General features: G+C 40.1%; 1 protein-coding gene across 4 annotated transcripts in view; it reads left to right on the top strand.

Moving 5' to 3' along the window:
• The window catches only part of SLC6A9 (solute carrier family 6 member 9), a 1,267,030-nt gene extending 1,254,315 nt beyond the window's left edge, over window positions 1-12,715 (top strand). For all 4 annotated transcript variants that reach the window (XM_044085361.1, XM_044085363.1, XM_044085360.1 and 1 more), the window contains one exon: window positions 4,672-12,715. In XM_044085361.1, coding sequence (XP_043941296.1) covers window positions 4,672-4,878 — 207 coding nt within the window. In that variant the 3' untranslated portion in view covers window positions 4,879-12,715. The remainder of the gene's footprint in view (window positions 1-4,671) is intronic.
• Window positions 12,716-13,884: the final 1,169 nt, after the last annotated feature.

Raw genomic sequence — 13,884 nt, 5'->3', positions numbered from 1 at the left:
ACCGCAGTACAAGGACAAAATGATTGACTTCAATAATTGGCTAAGCTTCTGGTGTCATTCTAAGGGGATTCAGTATCTGTCTGCCTGGGACGACATGGTCGACAGACCATGATGCTTTGCCAGAGATGGCCTGCACTTGTCACCCATTGGATTCCGGATACTGGCTAAGGCTCTTGCCGTCCCAATAGTGCCTTTTTAGACAAGATTCAAATGTAACAGGAGCAGGCAAGCAAAAACTGAGGGTAATGCTACAAGTCTACATCTCAAAATGCACTCACTCAAGGCACTCCTTAAAATGGAGAACATCGATACCTGTGCAGTGACTGAGACCTGGTTCAAGGCTCCAAAGAGCACCCCTGCACTACCAGGCTGTAACTCATACCACACTTTTCAGCCACGTAACCTGGACCGGAACACCAAAGGTGGAGGTGTGCCCATATTCATTAAGGATATCCACACCTCCAGGCTAGTTGCTCATAATGCATCCGAGGTTATCCAAGTGCAACTAACTCTGGGCAAAACTGCAATCCAAATTGTAGCTTGCTACAGATCCCCCATCATGTCCCACTCCTCTTTTCTTGATATACTGGAAAATATTAGTGTTCAAACACCCTAATAATGGGCAATTTCAACTACCCCACCATTAACTGGGAAAACTACTCATGTACCAACTCCTTCGCTCAACGCTTTCTGGAATTCATAAATTCCATTGCCCTGGATCAACTTATCCACACCCCCACCAAGGGCAACACTATCCTAGACCTAGTCATTACCAACATGAATGACCGGTGTTCCACACCCGAAGTCAACTCCTTGTTGGTCAGATCCAACCATAAGCTAATCACCCTAGATATCCACATCCCACCCCCACTCTGCATTAAGGAAACCACGGTAAAACATTTCTCCATAGCCAAATTCATGCTTCTTTAGACAGAAGTGGCAAACTTTATGACACCCATGCAGACAGCCAATACAGTTACGACTGCTGAATCCTACACAAATGCACTCTATAAGCACTTACATGAGTACATGGATCGTGCTATCCCAAACAGGGCCAAGAAGCTATCCTCCAAAAAAAGGAAGCCAATCTGGTGGTCCCCTGCCATAAACAAACTGTATAACAGAAGGAAGAAACTGTTGCAAAAGAGAGTAAAATCCCATGAGTGGTGGAGCTCCCTGGTCAGCCTCAGTAAGACGCTGAGATCTCTTATAAGAGCATCCAAAGCTAGCTATGAAAATAAAATCGCCACTGATTCTAAGGACAACCACAAAGCATTCTATACCTATGTCAAGAATCTCAATGGCAACACCCAGATCTGCTCTGAGTTACAGCACAACTACATGAAAATTACAGAACCAACTGATATTGCCAACATTCTGGCAGATAGGTTCAGTGCTAACGTTACCACCCTCTCACACCCTAAAGGGCCCATATCTATACAGGAAGAATGCAGAGTTCCTGTAATCACAACTACACAGGTAAAAGCTGCACTCTCTAAAGCCAAAAACACAGCATCCATGGAACTGGACAACATCCCAGGCTGCGTTTTACATGAAATTCAGAACGAACTGGCTCCCCACCTAAGCATCATGTTCAATCATAGCCTCACATCAGGCTTTATGCCCACTGAATGGCACACAGCAACAGTTATCCCACTCCACAAAAGGGGAGCCACCACTGATCCCGGGAACTATCGTCCTATTAGCCTGATGAGCTTGGTCTGCAAGGCCATGGAATGTATAGGTTCATAGGTAGGTACTAGGCTATCGGCCCTGGGGCCTATACAAGCCGAGCCAAAAAGGGTCCCTGGATTTTACCACCCAAGAAAATTATTTTCCTGTGCCACTGTCGAGCAGAGCCACAGAGGTGATCCCCGAAGTGAATTTCCTGTTTCCCATCCAATCATCAAGATTTTTCTTGAAAAGTGCTAATGAAGAGCTTTGTTTGATATAGATAGGTAGTTTATTCCAGAGTATTGGAAGTCTCTGGGACAGGAATCTATCCCTCCGGCATGTTCTGTTTATTGTGGTGACAAGGTTTAGGTCCCTAGAGCATGTAGCTCGGAGGGATTGGGATTTCTTTAATTGGAGCATGTCCAAAAGCTCTGAGTTTGACATAGCTTTGTATGTTAGGCAGTGATCACCTCTGAGTAGGCGATATACGATGGAGTAAAGCTGGAATTTTTTGAGATGGTCTTTGTAGGGCATCTGTTTGAGGCCGGTAATCCTCTTTGTGAGGTATTTCTGTGGCCTTTCCAGTTGTTGTAGATGTCTTGTGAGGTACATACCAAAAGGGGCTTTGTACTCTATAATGAATCTAATGAGTGATGAGTAGAGGGGAACAATGACCTCTTTTTTTCTGGATGAGAAACCTTTTGTGATGAGGTGTGCCACGTAGAAGGATTTCCTGACTACTGTGGCGATGTGATTATCAAAGGAGAGAATGCTGTCCACGTGTCCCAAGGTCTCTTATCACACTTTTGGTGTTAAGTATACTACCGCATATTTTGTAGTTCATGGGTACAGAGTTTTTACCAAAGGGGATGACAATGCACTTTTTGGCATTGAGCTTGAGGCCATGGCTTACCAGGCATCTGTCTGAGTGAGGCCCTCTTGTAGGATGTCCACATCATTAGGAGTTTCGATTATGGCTCCTAGTTTGCAGTCATCTGCGAACAGCGACGGTTATCCCACTCCACAAGGGGGAGCCACCATGGACCCCAGGAACTACCGCCCCATTAGCCTGACAAGCCTGGTCTGCAAGGCCATGGAATGTATCATCATGGAACTTATAAACAAAGACATTGGTAATCTCCAAACTCTGGACTCCACCCTGTTCAGGTTTGTAAAATGCAGATCATGTCTCCTAAACCTGATAGACTTCTTTGAAGAAGTCACCAAAGCCATAGACAAGGGTAAGGTGGTTCACACAGCCTATCTAGATCTTGCCAAGGCTTTCAACACCATCCCCCACTCTGGAATTATAGATAAACTCACAAAACTAGGTTTAAATCCCTATGTCACAAGATGGGTTGGCAACTGGCTCACTGACAGAACTCACACTGTGAAAGTAGCAGACTCCAAATCCGACTTCAGATCAGTGACAAGTGGAGTACCACAGGGTTCAGTCCTGGGTCATCTGCTGTTTGGTATCTACTTCTCTGAAGGACAGGCTAACACAGAATGTCTTTGGCTAACGAAGTTCGCAGATGACTGCAAACTAGGAGCCATAGTCGAGTCCCCAAATTATGTGGACATCCTACAGAAGGGGCTCACTGAGACAGATGCCTTGTGTTAGAGCCATGGCCTCAAGCTCGATGCCAAAAAGTGCATTGTCATCCCCTTTGGTAAAAACTCTGTACCCGTGAGCTACCACATAGGTGGTAGTCTACTTAACACCGAATGTGTGATGAGACCTTGGGACCCAGGTGGACAGTAGTCTCTCCTTTGATAATCATATCGCCACAGTAGTCAGGAAGTCCTTCTACATGGCACACCTCATCACAAAAGGGTTCTCATCCAGGAAAAAAAAAGTCATCGTTCCCTTTTACTTGACACTCATTAGATCCATTATAGAGTACAACTCCCCTTTTGGAATGTACCTCACAAGACATTTGCAGCAGCTGGAAAGGCTGCACAAGTACCTCAAAAAAGGATTACTGGCTTCAAACAGATGCCCTACACTGACCATCTAACAAAAACTCCAGCTTTACTCCGTAGCATATCGACTACTCTGAGGTGATTTCTGCCTAACATATATGGCTTCTGAATATTCATGACTTTTTACTTTTTAAGTCTTTGTGTATACTTTCAGGCTAAAAAAGTCAGTCCCCCTAGATTAGTAAAATCTTTGCTTTATACTATAGCAGGCATGCAGCACTTATATGTAAAGTTGTTTCAACTTAATTTTAAATTTTCCTTACAAAGAATTTGGCAAGAAAGTAATAGGTTGGGTTGTTTTTTATTTTTTTTTCAACAACTGAAACTACATTATGAATACACTCTGGAATCTGCATGTCCTCCATGTGGTCATGTGAGTTTTTCTCTGGAATCTTCAGTTTGCTCCCTTATTCCAAAGGTAGACTTGTAGGTACATTGACGGGCCATAAGATTGCTTGTAGTTGGTTTATATGTATGTGTATAGACTAGTAATTTGTCTAGAACTATCTTTTTCCTCCTGTGATTGTTGCTTGAGTGGGCCACAGATCTACTAAGAAATACTATATGCTAAATTTGGTATCAGACAATAAGTGAATAACAGATGGCTTCCCTTCTTGCTGTTGCTGTGAAGCCATCTTCTTCTGCTTCATCAGAAATGTATATCCTTCATTACACACATACAATGGTACTGTCCTGAAGTGGTGTACATAAACTTTCTGTTACTGAACAGGACTTTATCACTTTTAAGTTTTATAAATTGATTTCTTTGTTAAGTGGGAAGAATGGTTGTATGGGTCTATATAAGTGTAAAGTAACTTGGAGATAGCATGTACCAAAAAGATAAATTTACTTTGAAAAAATATTATTTTTCCCATCAGAGTTGGTTGTTCTTTAGAATTCTAATGGTTTATTATTTGGTTAGTCCTTCCTGACCTTTGCTTTTTCGCTCTTGAGATACTTCCCATTAAATGGCTCACATCATTGAAATGTGTTTGATTTTATTCTTAACAGCGCCTCAAAAATGCTACAAAGCCTAGCAGGGACTGGGGTCCATCCCTTCCTGAGCACCGCCGTGGACGTTATGCCCCTCTGAGCAGCCCTTCCTTTGAATGCAATGCAGAGATCCGGCCACTGCAGCCAGAGAAGAAAAGTGAGGATATCAGCTTAAATATCCAGGGAAGCAATGGTTCAACCTACAAGCAAGATGCAAATGTGTAGCCAGAGGTTAAATGGCCACCCACTCCATAGAACCAGGACATGAAACACAGCCTTTGCATATTGTGAAGGCTCATCTCCTTACACTGCATCAAAGTTTGGGAAGTTAATGTCTGAAGAAAGAAAACATTACATCTCTTACTTTTTGTATATTTTTTTAAGTGAAACCCAGATGAAAAGCAAGCAAATCAGTATTCTTTGTACATATAGATTTATGTAAATAAATATATATATTATATATATATTTCTGTCTTTTAAGACTGATGAAAGAACCTAGAGATGACATGTTTTTCTGTGCCATATTATGCACCATCAGCAGTAAAATCTTATTTGTTATGCCTAGCTGTGGCAGCAGAGGTGTTGGTGAGCAGGAACAAGCCAGCATTCTTAGGAAAAAGTCACTGTTACTGAAGGCATCCAAGCACCTACAAGCCTTATACTGTGAAGTTTTCATTAGCAGTGAATCTAACATACTATTTCCCTTTATTGATTGGGAATACTTATCTTGACAGGTAACAGTAGGTATTTTGCATCTAGGAGCTTAGTTCGTGAAGTGCTGTCCCATTCACCTTTCATGTGATAGTCATGCCATCTGATTCTGTTTCAGAAGCAGGTTGGGAGTTGAACAAGCTGCATTTGTTGGTTATGAGAGTAGGATCTTGCCACAGATTCAGTATGACAGTACATTTAAGGGATAGGGGTGTAAAGAGAACACATAAGTAGAACTTAGCTTAGTGCACCCTACTGTTTGAGCTTTGAAACTCACACAATTTGAACTCTGTGTAACTCTGAATACTATAATACCTGTTGCACCCCAATCAATACTAAAGCAGGTGTATACCTCTTTTGGGTTACCAAAGAAAAATAGTATAGAACCCTCAATTAAAAACTACTTGAAGCAACACATATCTCAGCTAATGTGCATCTTCCTTCTGATAATGGCACAGAATGAGAAGAACTAAAGCCATATGGTTCTTCAGTTAGACTGAATGTTGTTGTTCTGAATTTATCCAGTGCTTGAAAAAAAAAAGGGTAGTGGCAGCATGGTGTATGATATGATATCGACAGATCTGTCCTTTGATTGAATGCTTATTCATACACACACAGAAAAGTATAAAATATTAAATATAGGCAAATGACATTAATGTCTATGCCAAGAAGCCAGTCTGCAATTAACTCAAAAATGTACTGCTAACAAAGTATTCAACCAATCTATGCTTAAAGGCATTTAGATTCTTTAGCTTCTTATTACAGTTCTACGGTTCACAACTCTTTCACTAAAGTAACTACTGGCAAGAAAACTTCATTTATATTCACTCAACAATTTTTTACTCCCATGCAAAATTGATTGGAGTTACAAACAACCAAGAAGAAATAGACTATTACTAGCATTATAAAATTCTTTTGTCCTTGAGTATCTTCTTGGCTTTAATTGCTTCAAAATCCAACTGAAAAATTATATCTTTCTTTGATTTTTCTGAGAGTGTTAGGTATTCAGGTGAGCATCTTAGAAGACAAATGTAGGACATCCAAGCATACCTCTCAAATGTCCAAATTTTTACAGAATGTCCAGGTTTTTGCCTCATAATTTTGGTTTGTTCCTCATAACATTTGTTTTCTGGCAAGTCACTGAGGACTGAAGTCACTAAATAATGACATACATTTCAGTTTCAGACTTCACATCCTTGAGAAAATGCATAATAACGCAAATTATGTTATTTTAGCAACTTTCTAATTTACAAAAGCAATATTTAAAATATTTCACTGTTTTAGGGCCTTCATCCCCCCCATTTCAGACTTTTTACAGATTTCCTTTAGTAAGAAGTTGAGAGGTATGCGTCCATGTCAGTTATGAACAAGGAGATATAGTGCAGCAACAAATAACTGTACGAGTCACTTATATATATATATATATATATATACACATATATATATATATATATATACATACATACATACACACACACAAACACACACATATATATACATACATATATATATATATATATATATATATATATACACATACATAAACACACAAACACACACATATATACAGCCTCTGTATGCATGTTAGATGTGAGAAGAAAGGCTAGATCTTAGCTATCCCAAAATCTACTCATATGATTATTATTTTGTTGGGTGGTTTCAAGGATTTCACCCTATGCACATACTGCTGTGGGTGTCTGCCTCTTCATATATTTAAACAATATCTCCTGTACTGCAAACACATTTGAATGCAATACTTCCTGCACTTGAAGAGATTATCAGTAGCATACTGGATGTTCTTCATGTTTCACTGTTGCAGTCATCACACTTGTATGGTATATGGTAATATGGTAATTAACATTTGCCTTTCCCACTGAACTCAGCAGTTATTGGTATAATCTACTTGGACTGTTCAGTCTCAGGCAGCATGCCATTTTGCTTTGCCATAAAGGACATTTCTTATTTTCATCCTGTGTTTCTATACCAGTGTGAATAAATAGATCAGGCATTCTCTTAGTGGCAGAGTCTAACTCTTCCATTCTTCTGTATTAGTCCATTTAGGTTGAAAGCAGATTGAATATCTGAACATTTTGGAGTAGTGTTCAGATACAAGGTGGTGTTAACTCTAGGCCATAGACCAGCACTTTCCAATGTGTCACTGACCGTAGGTTTAGGAGTCTATGATCATTGCTCCCTTCTTTCGCCCTGTTGTTTCTTACATCCTTCCAAGACATGGGTTGTTGACTTGGCTTCCTCCTTACCTTCTTTTTTTCATGGCCCCTGTGAACTGGAATTAGTTTGCTACTTCCAGTTCTTTGTTAATGAGTTGACCGGAGAAGGGCTGCTACCTTTCAATTTGGTGTTCTACACCAATGGGTATTGATCATCTCTTTTCTGGGTACGTAATTGCAGACAGATGCCCAGCACATCTTACTGTCTGTGTGAAGGAAGAAGGGTAGACTTCCTAGATAACATTCTTATTACCTCCTGCCCTTTGCTCTATTTACATGAAGGATGGAGTGTTAGAGTTGGACCTGGCTCTCTTTTTCATTCAGTTCCATATAGTTGACCTAGAGCAGTTGTGTCTTTAGCTTGCTTTCTTGAGTGGTTGTGCAGTTGCTCACTAATGTGACTGTCAGTGGAGTGGGAAAGCTACTCCACACCAGCCATAATTAAGAATTTTTGCCATTTTCCCTGGTGGACAAATGGACTGAGTGAGAAGCCTAGTCCTGTTTGAAGAGTGGTGACCCTTGATATCTGTACAGTAGGCATTACTAGCATCTGCTGAACAGCATTTGACTGGCAGCCTGCCTGAGCAGGGGTTGTCAGTATTAGTTTGCAGAGCAGAATGTTTGCGATTCAAGAGCTCTTACTTTTCTTGCCCATTTGCCTTCTTTGGCATCAGGAGTGGAAGGAGCAGTTGGGTTAAATTGATCTGGTACATTTCCATCTCCTACCAAAAGGAATAGGCTATAGCAGCATTCAGGGGCTTCTGGGCAGATGTTTGGGTGTTGAGCTAGTCACAAGGGGTTTCATTTCTGATACCCATCCAGGATTTGCTTTCAGTGTAATCTCAGTGGTCACAAATTCCCTAGCTAGTAGTGGGCCTGTGCTGTATTACCTTTTCTTGCCCTTCTGACTGTTGTGTCTTAGAAATGATGCTTCTTTGCTCAAGCCTGTTAATGAACTTACTAGCAGAGCATCACTGTGTCTGCCTGCCAGTACCCTTGGTAGTCTGGTCTGGTTAATGGTGTTGGGTTATTCATGGCTGGTGCCCAAAATACTTTTGGCCATTCTTGGAGTAATAGTACAAGTTCCCACACTAAAGGCATTGCTTGCTGTCCAGAATCCTCCTTCCTTGGAGATTGCAACCATTTTCCACTTCTAAGGCAATGAGATTGTTAATTGGAACTGGTGCAGCTGAAACTCCCATAGGATATGATTTGGGGATGAGAGAGAAGCAGCTTCACCTTTGATGTGACACCCTCTTGGAAGGATGCCTAGACTTAGTTGATTCTTTCATGAGGTTCCAAAACAGTCACATTAAGTCATGATCACCTTGTGAAGCATATGACTTGCTTCTTAATCTCTTCCTTTGATAATGAAGAATTTGGTGGTCTTGATTGACTGCCTGGGTCACAGTGGCCTCTGGCCCACTTGCTCAGCCTAATAAACCATGAAAGATGGCTTACATCATCTTTCTTCTTCCTTCGGAGCTTCCACTCAGTCTAGCATCACTTTGTTTTTGGATTCCATACACGAGACACTGGTACTCTTCAAAGTCAACTAATGGGGGGTGTTCATGGTTCCTTTGGATCTTTATTAGCCTGCTAGAACCTGGAAACAGCCCCACTTGTGGCTGCTATCCATGGAGGCCTTTGATGAGGTTGGAATGATTTGCTGTTTTGGTATGGAGCTCTCTGGATAACTACTTTATGACTTTTTATGCAATGTTTTTTTTTTGTGATTCTCCATAGATGCATAATAGCATCAACCACTAATCTCTTTCCTCTATACTCTTCCTGAACAAAGGAGTATTGTGTTTTTGGTGACACTGAACCCCCATGGCAGTGTCAGCTAGTTCTCCATGAAAGATTATGCATCTTACAGAAGACATAGACATAGAGACATAGGCTTCTGTGCTCAGACTGTGGTTTTGGACTTGTTTCTTGCATCTGTGGCTGTAGATGATTTGCCCTTCCATATGGGTTTCTGAAGGCAATTTTATTTCCTTGGACCTCTGCATTGTCAAAATTTCAACTTATTTGTGTACTTTTCTAGCAGTCAAATTCTTGTTTGGGTGGAGCTGATTAATTAGGTACTTTATACTGTGCTGCCAACACATCCATCTCCATAATGTCTTGTTTGGAGTTCTGTGTACATTGCCTTTGTTTCAGGCCCAATGGGACCTTCATAGGAAGGGCTACATTGTCTAGTATCACTGTATGCTGTGAAATTCCTTGTTACTGCCCTTTAGGAGGTTCCAGGCATTTCCTTTCTGCAGTCTGTGGATTTGCAGTGCTTTATAATTTTGCTGGCCATGTGACTTCTGTATTGCCTAAGTCTACTCAGATTCAACCAAAGGTTTGTTTTAGCTTGAGAGCTGTGCAAGCTGAAGTGCAAGGCTTCATATTCTGCCATAGATAGGCCTATGTTACGGATGCTGCAATTTGTGGCTTTACTGGAAACATCTGCATTTTGAGAATGACAGATGTACTAGGGTCTACGTGGTCAAAGACCCAGAATTTATTGGCGAGTTTCCTATTCCTCCCACCTAGAAGAGGTTGCTGCAGTCTCCGTCTTACTGGTTAAGGAAGACTAAATCTCCTTAAGCAGATTTGAAGGTTTTGCACATGCTATAATGCTATAATGCTAAATCTGTTTTGAGAATTCATTCTTCAGTAAGCAACCCTCAACTCTGTCTCTCCAGCTAGGAAGAAGTTGGCTTGCTATGTTTTATTCTTTTTTACTTGTCTTTTTTTAGCTTGGTCCAAGCTGCAAAATGGAAGAGAGAATTACAGATATCATGGGAATGGGCTGTACTTGTCAGACATGGAAAAAGTATATTCACTAATCACAACATGTGTAGAGTGCCTGAGTCCTATGGTTCAACAAACAGATGTAGCATAACTGTACACACAAAACACTTGTAGGTATGCAAACAATCATGCCACTAGTTATCCTTATAGTGCTAACGCCATCCTTAACAAGAATTTTCTCATTCAAGTCTGTGGCTACACATTTTTGTTGGCTTGTATTGTTCTTGTCTCTCGATCTTTTCTAATTTTGAAACAGCCTCTGTATGCATGTTAGATGTGAGAAGAAAGGCTAGATCTTAGCTATCCCAAAATCTACTCATATGATTATTATTTTGTTGGGTGGTTTCAAGGATTTCACCCTATGCACATACTGCTGTGGGTGTCTGCCTCTTCATATATTTAAACAATATCTCCTGTACTGAAAACACATTTGAATGCAATACTTCCTGCATTTGAAGAGATTATCAGTAGCATACTGGATGTTCTTCATGTTTCACTGTTGCAGTCATCACACTTGGGTTATCCTGCCAGAGGGCTACCCCTGGCAGGATAACCCAAGTGTGATGACTGCAACAGTGAATACACTTGAACATCTACATTTATGGTAAGTGTACACAACTGTACTTTTCTTCCCACAGTTTGTTTGCAGAGAGGTCTATAGGGATATATAATTGTGCTGCCTTCAGGCAAACATCAGTGGCTCAGGCTTGTTCTTAAAGCCATGCTTCTGCTGCTCTAACAATTAGTTGGTTCTACCCTTTCTACTTTGCTAAAAACTATAACTGAACTTCTGCATTGTAACCTTTCTAATGTATTTAATGCATGTAGAAACTGCTTTGTTTTCTGTTTATAATGAATCTTATTATGAAGTACATATTTCATATTGTTATTCTGTTCTTTTTTAACAGCAATAACTGTACAGTGTACCTTCCAATAACAGCTGTGTAGTCTAAGTTGTCATGTCTGATACTTGAACTGTAAACTTTGCATTTTTTTTTGTTCTGTGTTTGATTATTTTTCTTAGTTATAATGGCTGGAGTTAACCTATATTCCATGTTATTATGTTTTTGTTCTGTCTTTAAATTGGTTGTCCTTAGGTACTCTGTATCCTGTAGAAACACTGTACCTATAGCAAGATTCCAACTCCTGTGCAAGCTACCTCACACCAGAGCCCCATTACTGTTATCTGTAAACTGTAATATGTACTTTTTAATTTAACTCTCTCCTCCCAAATATATTTCCAAGACAGCTTTTCTTTTTTTGACTTGGCTCTGGGATGTCACAGCCTGGAAAATAATCTATTAATTATCCTCCAGCCACCATTCTTATTGTGGACCATGGTACGTTTTACAGCAGACTGCTACTCTTCAGTGCCATACTGATTGCACATCAGTTTTGAAGTTACATATTTTTTATGTTTCAGCAGCTTTTACAAATTATGATATTCACGTCTTTTCTCTTTGTGCGAGTAACACTAAGCACTGGTAAGCCAAGGAGACAAATGAATATATCCTGAGCTTCCAAGTTCTCTGGGGGAACACATAGGCTAATTTAGTAGTTTACTGAAAACATTCAAAATTGTGAGTCGATTATGTCATATCAGAGTACACACTACTCTTAGATTATTAAACATTTTCACATATCATTGAACTGTAAGTGTTAATATTTAAACAAAAATTAAGACATGGAAATTCATCTCTGTAGTAGCCATGAAAACTGGCTCCATGTAGTGAGTCTGTGCTGCCAGTTAGATTTTAGTTGTTTTTAGGATAGAGGGTTATGTCCTGAAAAGAGGCAGAACTTGTTCCAACTGACTACAACAGAATTACTGGGGAAGGTCATCAGATTTCAGTGTTCAGGGCTATAGATTAACTGAACCTGCATTGATATTTTACTTTTAAATCTTTTTCTTAGCTTTGGAATTCTTGAGTGGCATGTAATTCTTTTTATTTATGCCCTCATATACCAAAGGGTCTCATTACCTCTTAACTAGAGAGCTCCTTGGTACTGTTTCCTACAATCTGCATGACGACTCCCAGCCTCTTGTGGGGACATTCAGATCATATGATCAAACATTTACCAGCAGGTTGTGCACATCTTCAGCATTCTCTGTAAATCAGTATTGTAATGTGTTGCCTGTTGGATAAAAATCCATGTTTATTTTTTCAATTAAATGTTTGGGTTATTGCAAATTGAATTAAAAGATCAGCAGACCATCAAGCATAGATACATTTGTACGTTTTGTGAGTCACAACATTCAGTTTTGCTGTACTGCTTGGTAGATGTGTGAATAAAGAATAGCAAGTAACCAATATTTTTGTGAAAGACTGCTTTTATGAGTCACGGCTCAGAGTCTGGCACTACGTGCATACAGGAGCGAAGACTGCAGTAACTGAGAAAACCGTTTGCTGCAGAAAGGTTAATGACTGCAGCTTATGACAGGTCGTCTTATTTTTGTCTGCCTTGTGCTGATTGACTTGGTCACGGGTGTAGCTAGGCATACTCAGTGTACTGAAATGAGTACATTTTTATTCTGAACATCTCTTGGAAACTTCAATATTCAAAAAGAACAGAATGTTTAGAACTGTGCAAATTAATATTTAAAGTACAGAGGGATACAAAATTGCTTGTTTGAATGGAATACAGGTGTAAAATCAGCTTTTATGGAAATAAATGTTAACAGTTGAAAATAACGTGTCACCTTCCTGTATGTATTGGGGGTAGTACTTTGAGGATTGAGTTGTTGTTATGTCTTTCGGCTTTTCCCGGTTAGGGGTCGCCACAGTGGAACTCCGGTCCGCTAATGATTGGCAGTTGATTTTTACATGCCGAGTTGCCAGCCCTGACGCACAACCTTCAACGAAGGTACGTCCATTCACACATGTCTCCACGCAGAAGAAGCTCTGAGAATCGAACTGGACAGAGGCGACAACGCTACCGCAGCACCACCACCGCAGATCACTTTGAGGATTGAGTACATTTTAAAAATACTAGGTGGGTGGTGGGGGAAACATGAAGTTTGAGTTCAAATTGTAGATTTCTGGCTACACCCCTGGACTTGGTCCTGTTAATTCTATTAATTGGGATCTCTAGATTCACTTTACAGCAAAAGTGACTAGCCTAGCTCTAAGCAAAGTTTTCAGTCAAAGATGTTTATTTTATTATCACCCTGAATTGAATGGGGAAGTCCAAAACTATAAGTGCCTTTTACTTATGACAAGTTTTAATTCTGCAGTTTTGTGATCAGTAATTGGATACAAAAACTTAGATTAATGATTGCATTTTAAAAATGTGAGGGTCTAAACTAAATATGGGCTGGCCATGGGAGAGTGGAGATGAGGTGATGATGCACAAGTTGGCCTGTCAGCTGGAAGCTTTGAATCTGCAAACAATAATAAATGGGAAGTGTTTCAAAAGTTAAATAGTAAGAATTGAATTAATTTGTCCTTCCTCCACCTTAGCATGCTTCTCTTGTTAATCT

The sequence above is a fragment of the Protopterus annectens genome, chromosome 10.part0 (genome assembly GCF_019279795.1).
Source record: "Protopterus annectens isolate FY-2018-M chromosome 10.part0, PAN1.0, whole genome shotgun sequence".
In the NCBI taxonomy this organism is placed as follows: Eukaryota; Metazoa; Chordata; order Ceratodontiformes; family Protopteridae; genus Protopterus; species Protopterus annectens.
This window is presented reverse-complemented; position numbering and strand designations above follow the sequence as displayed.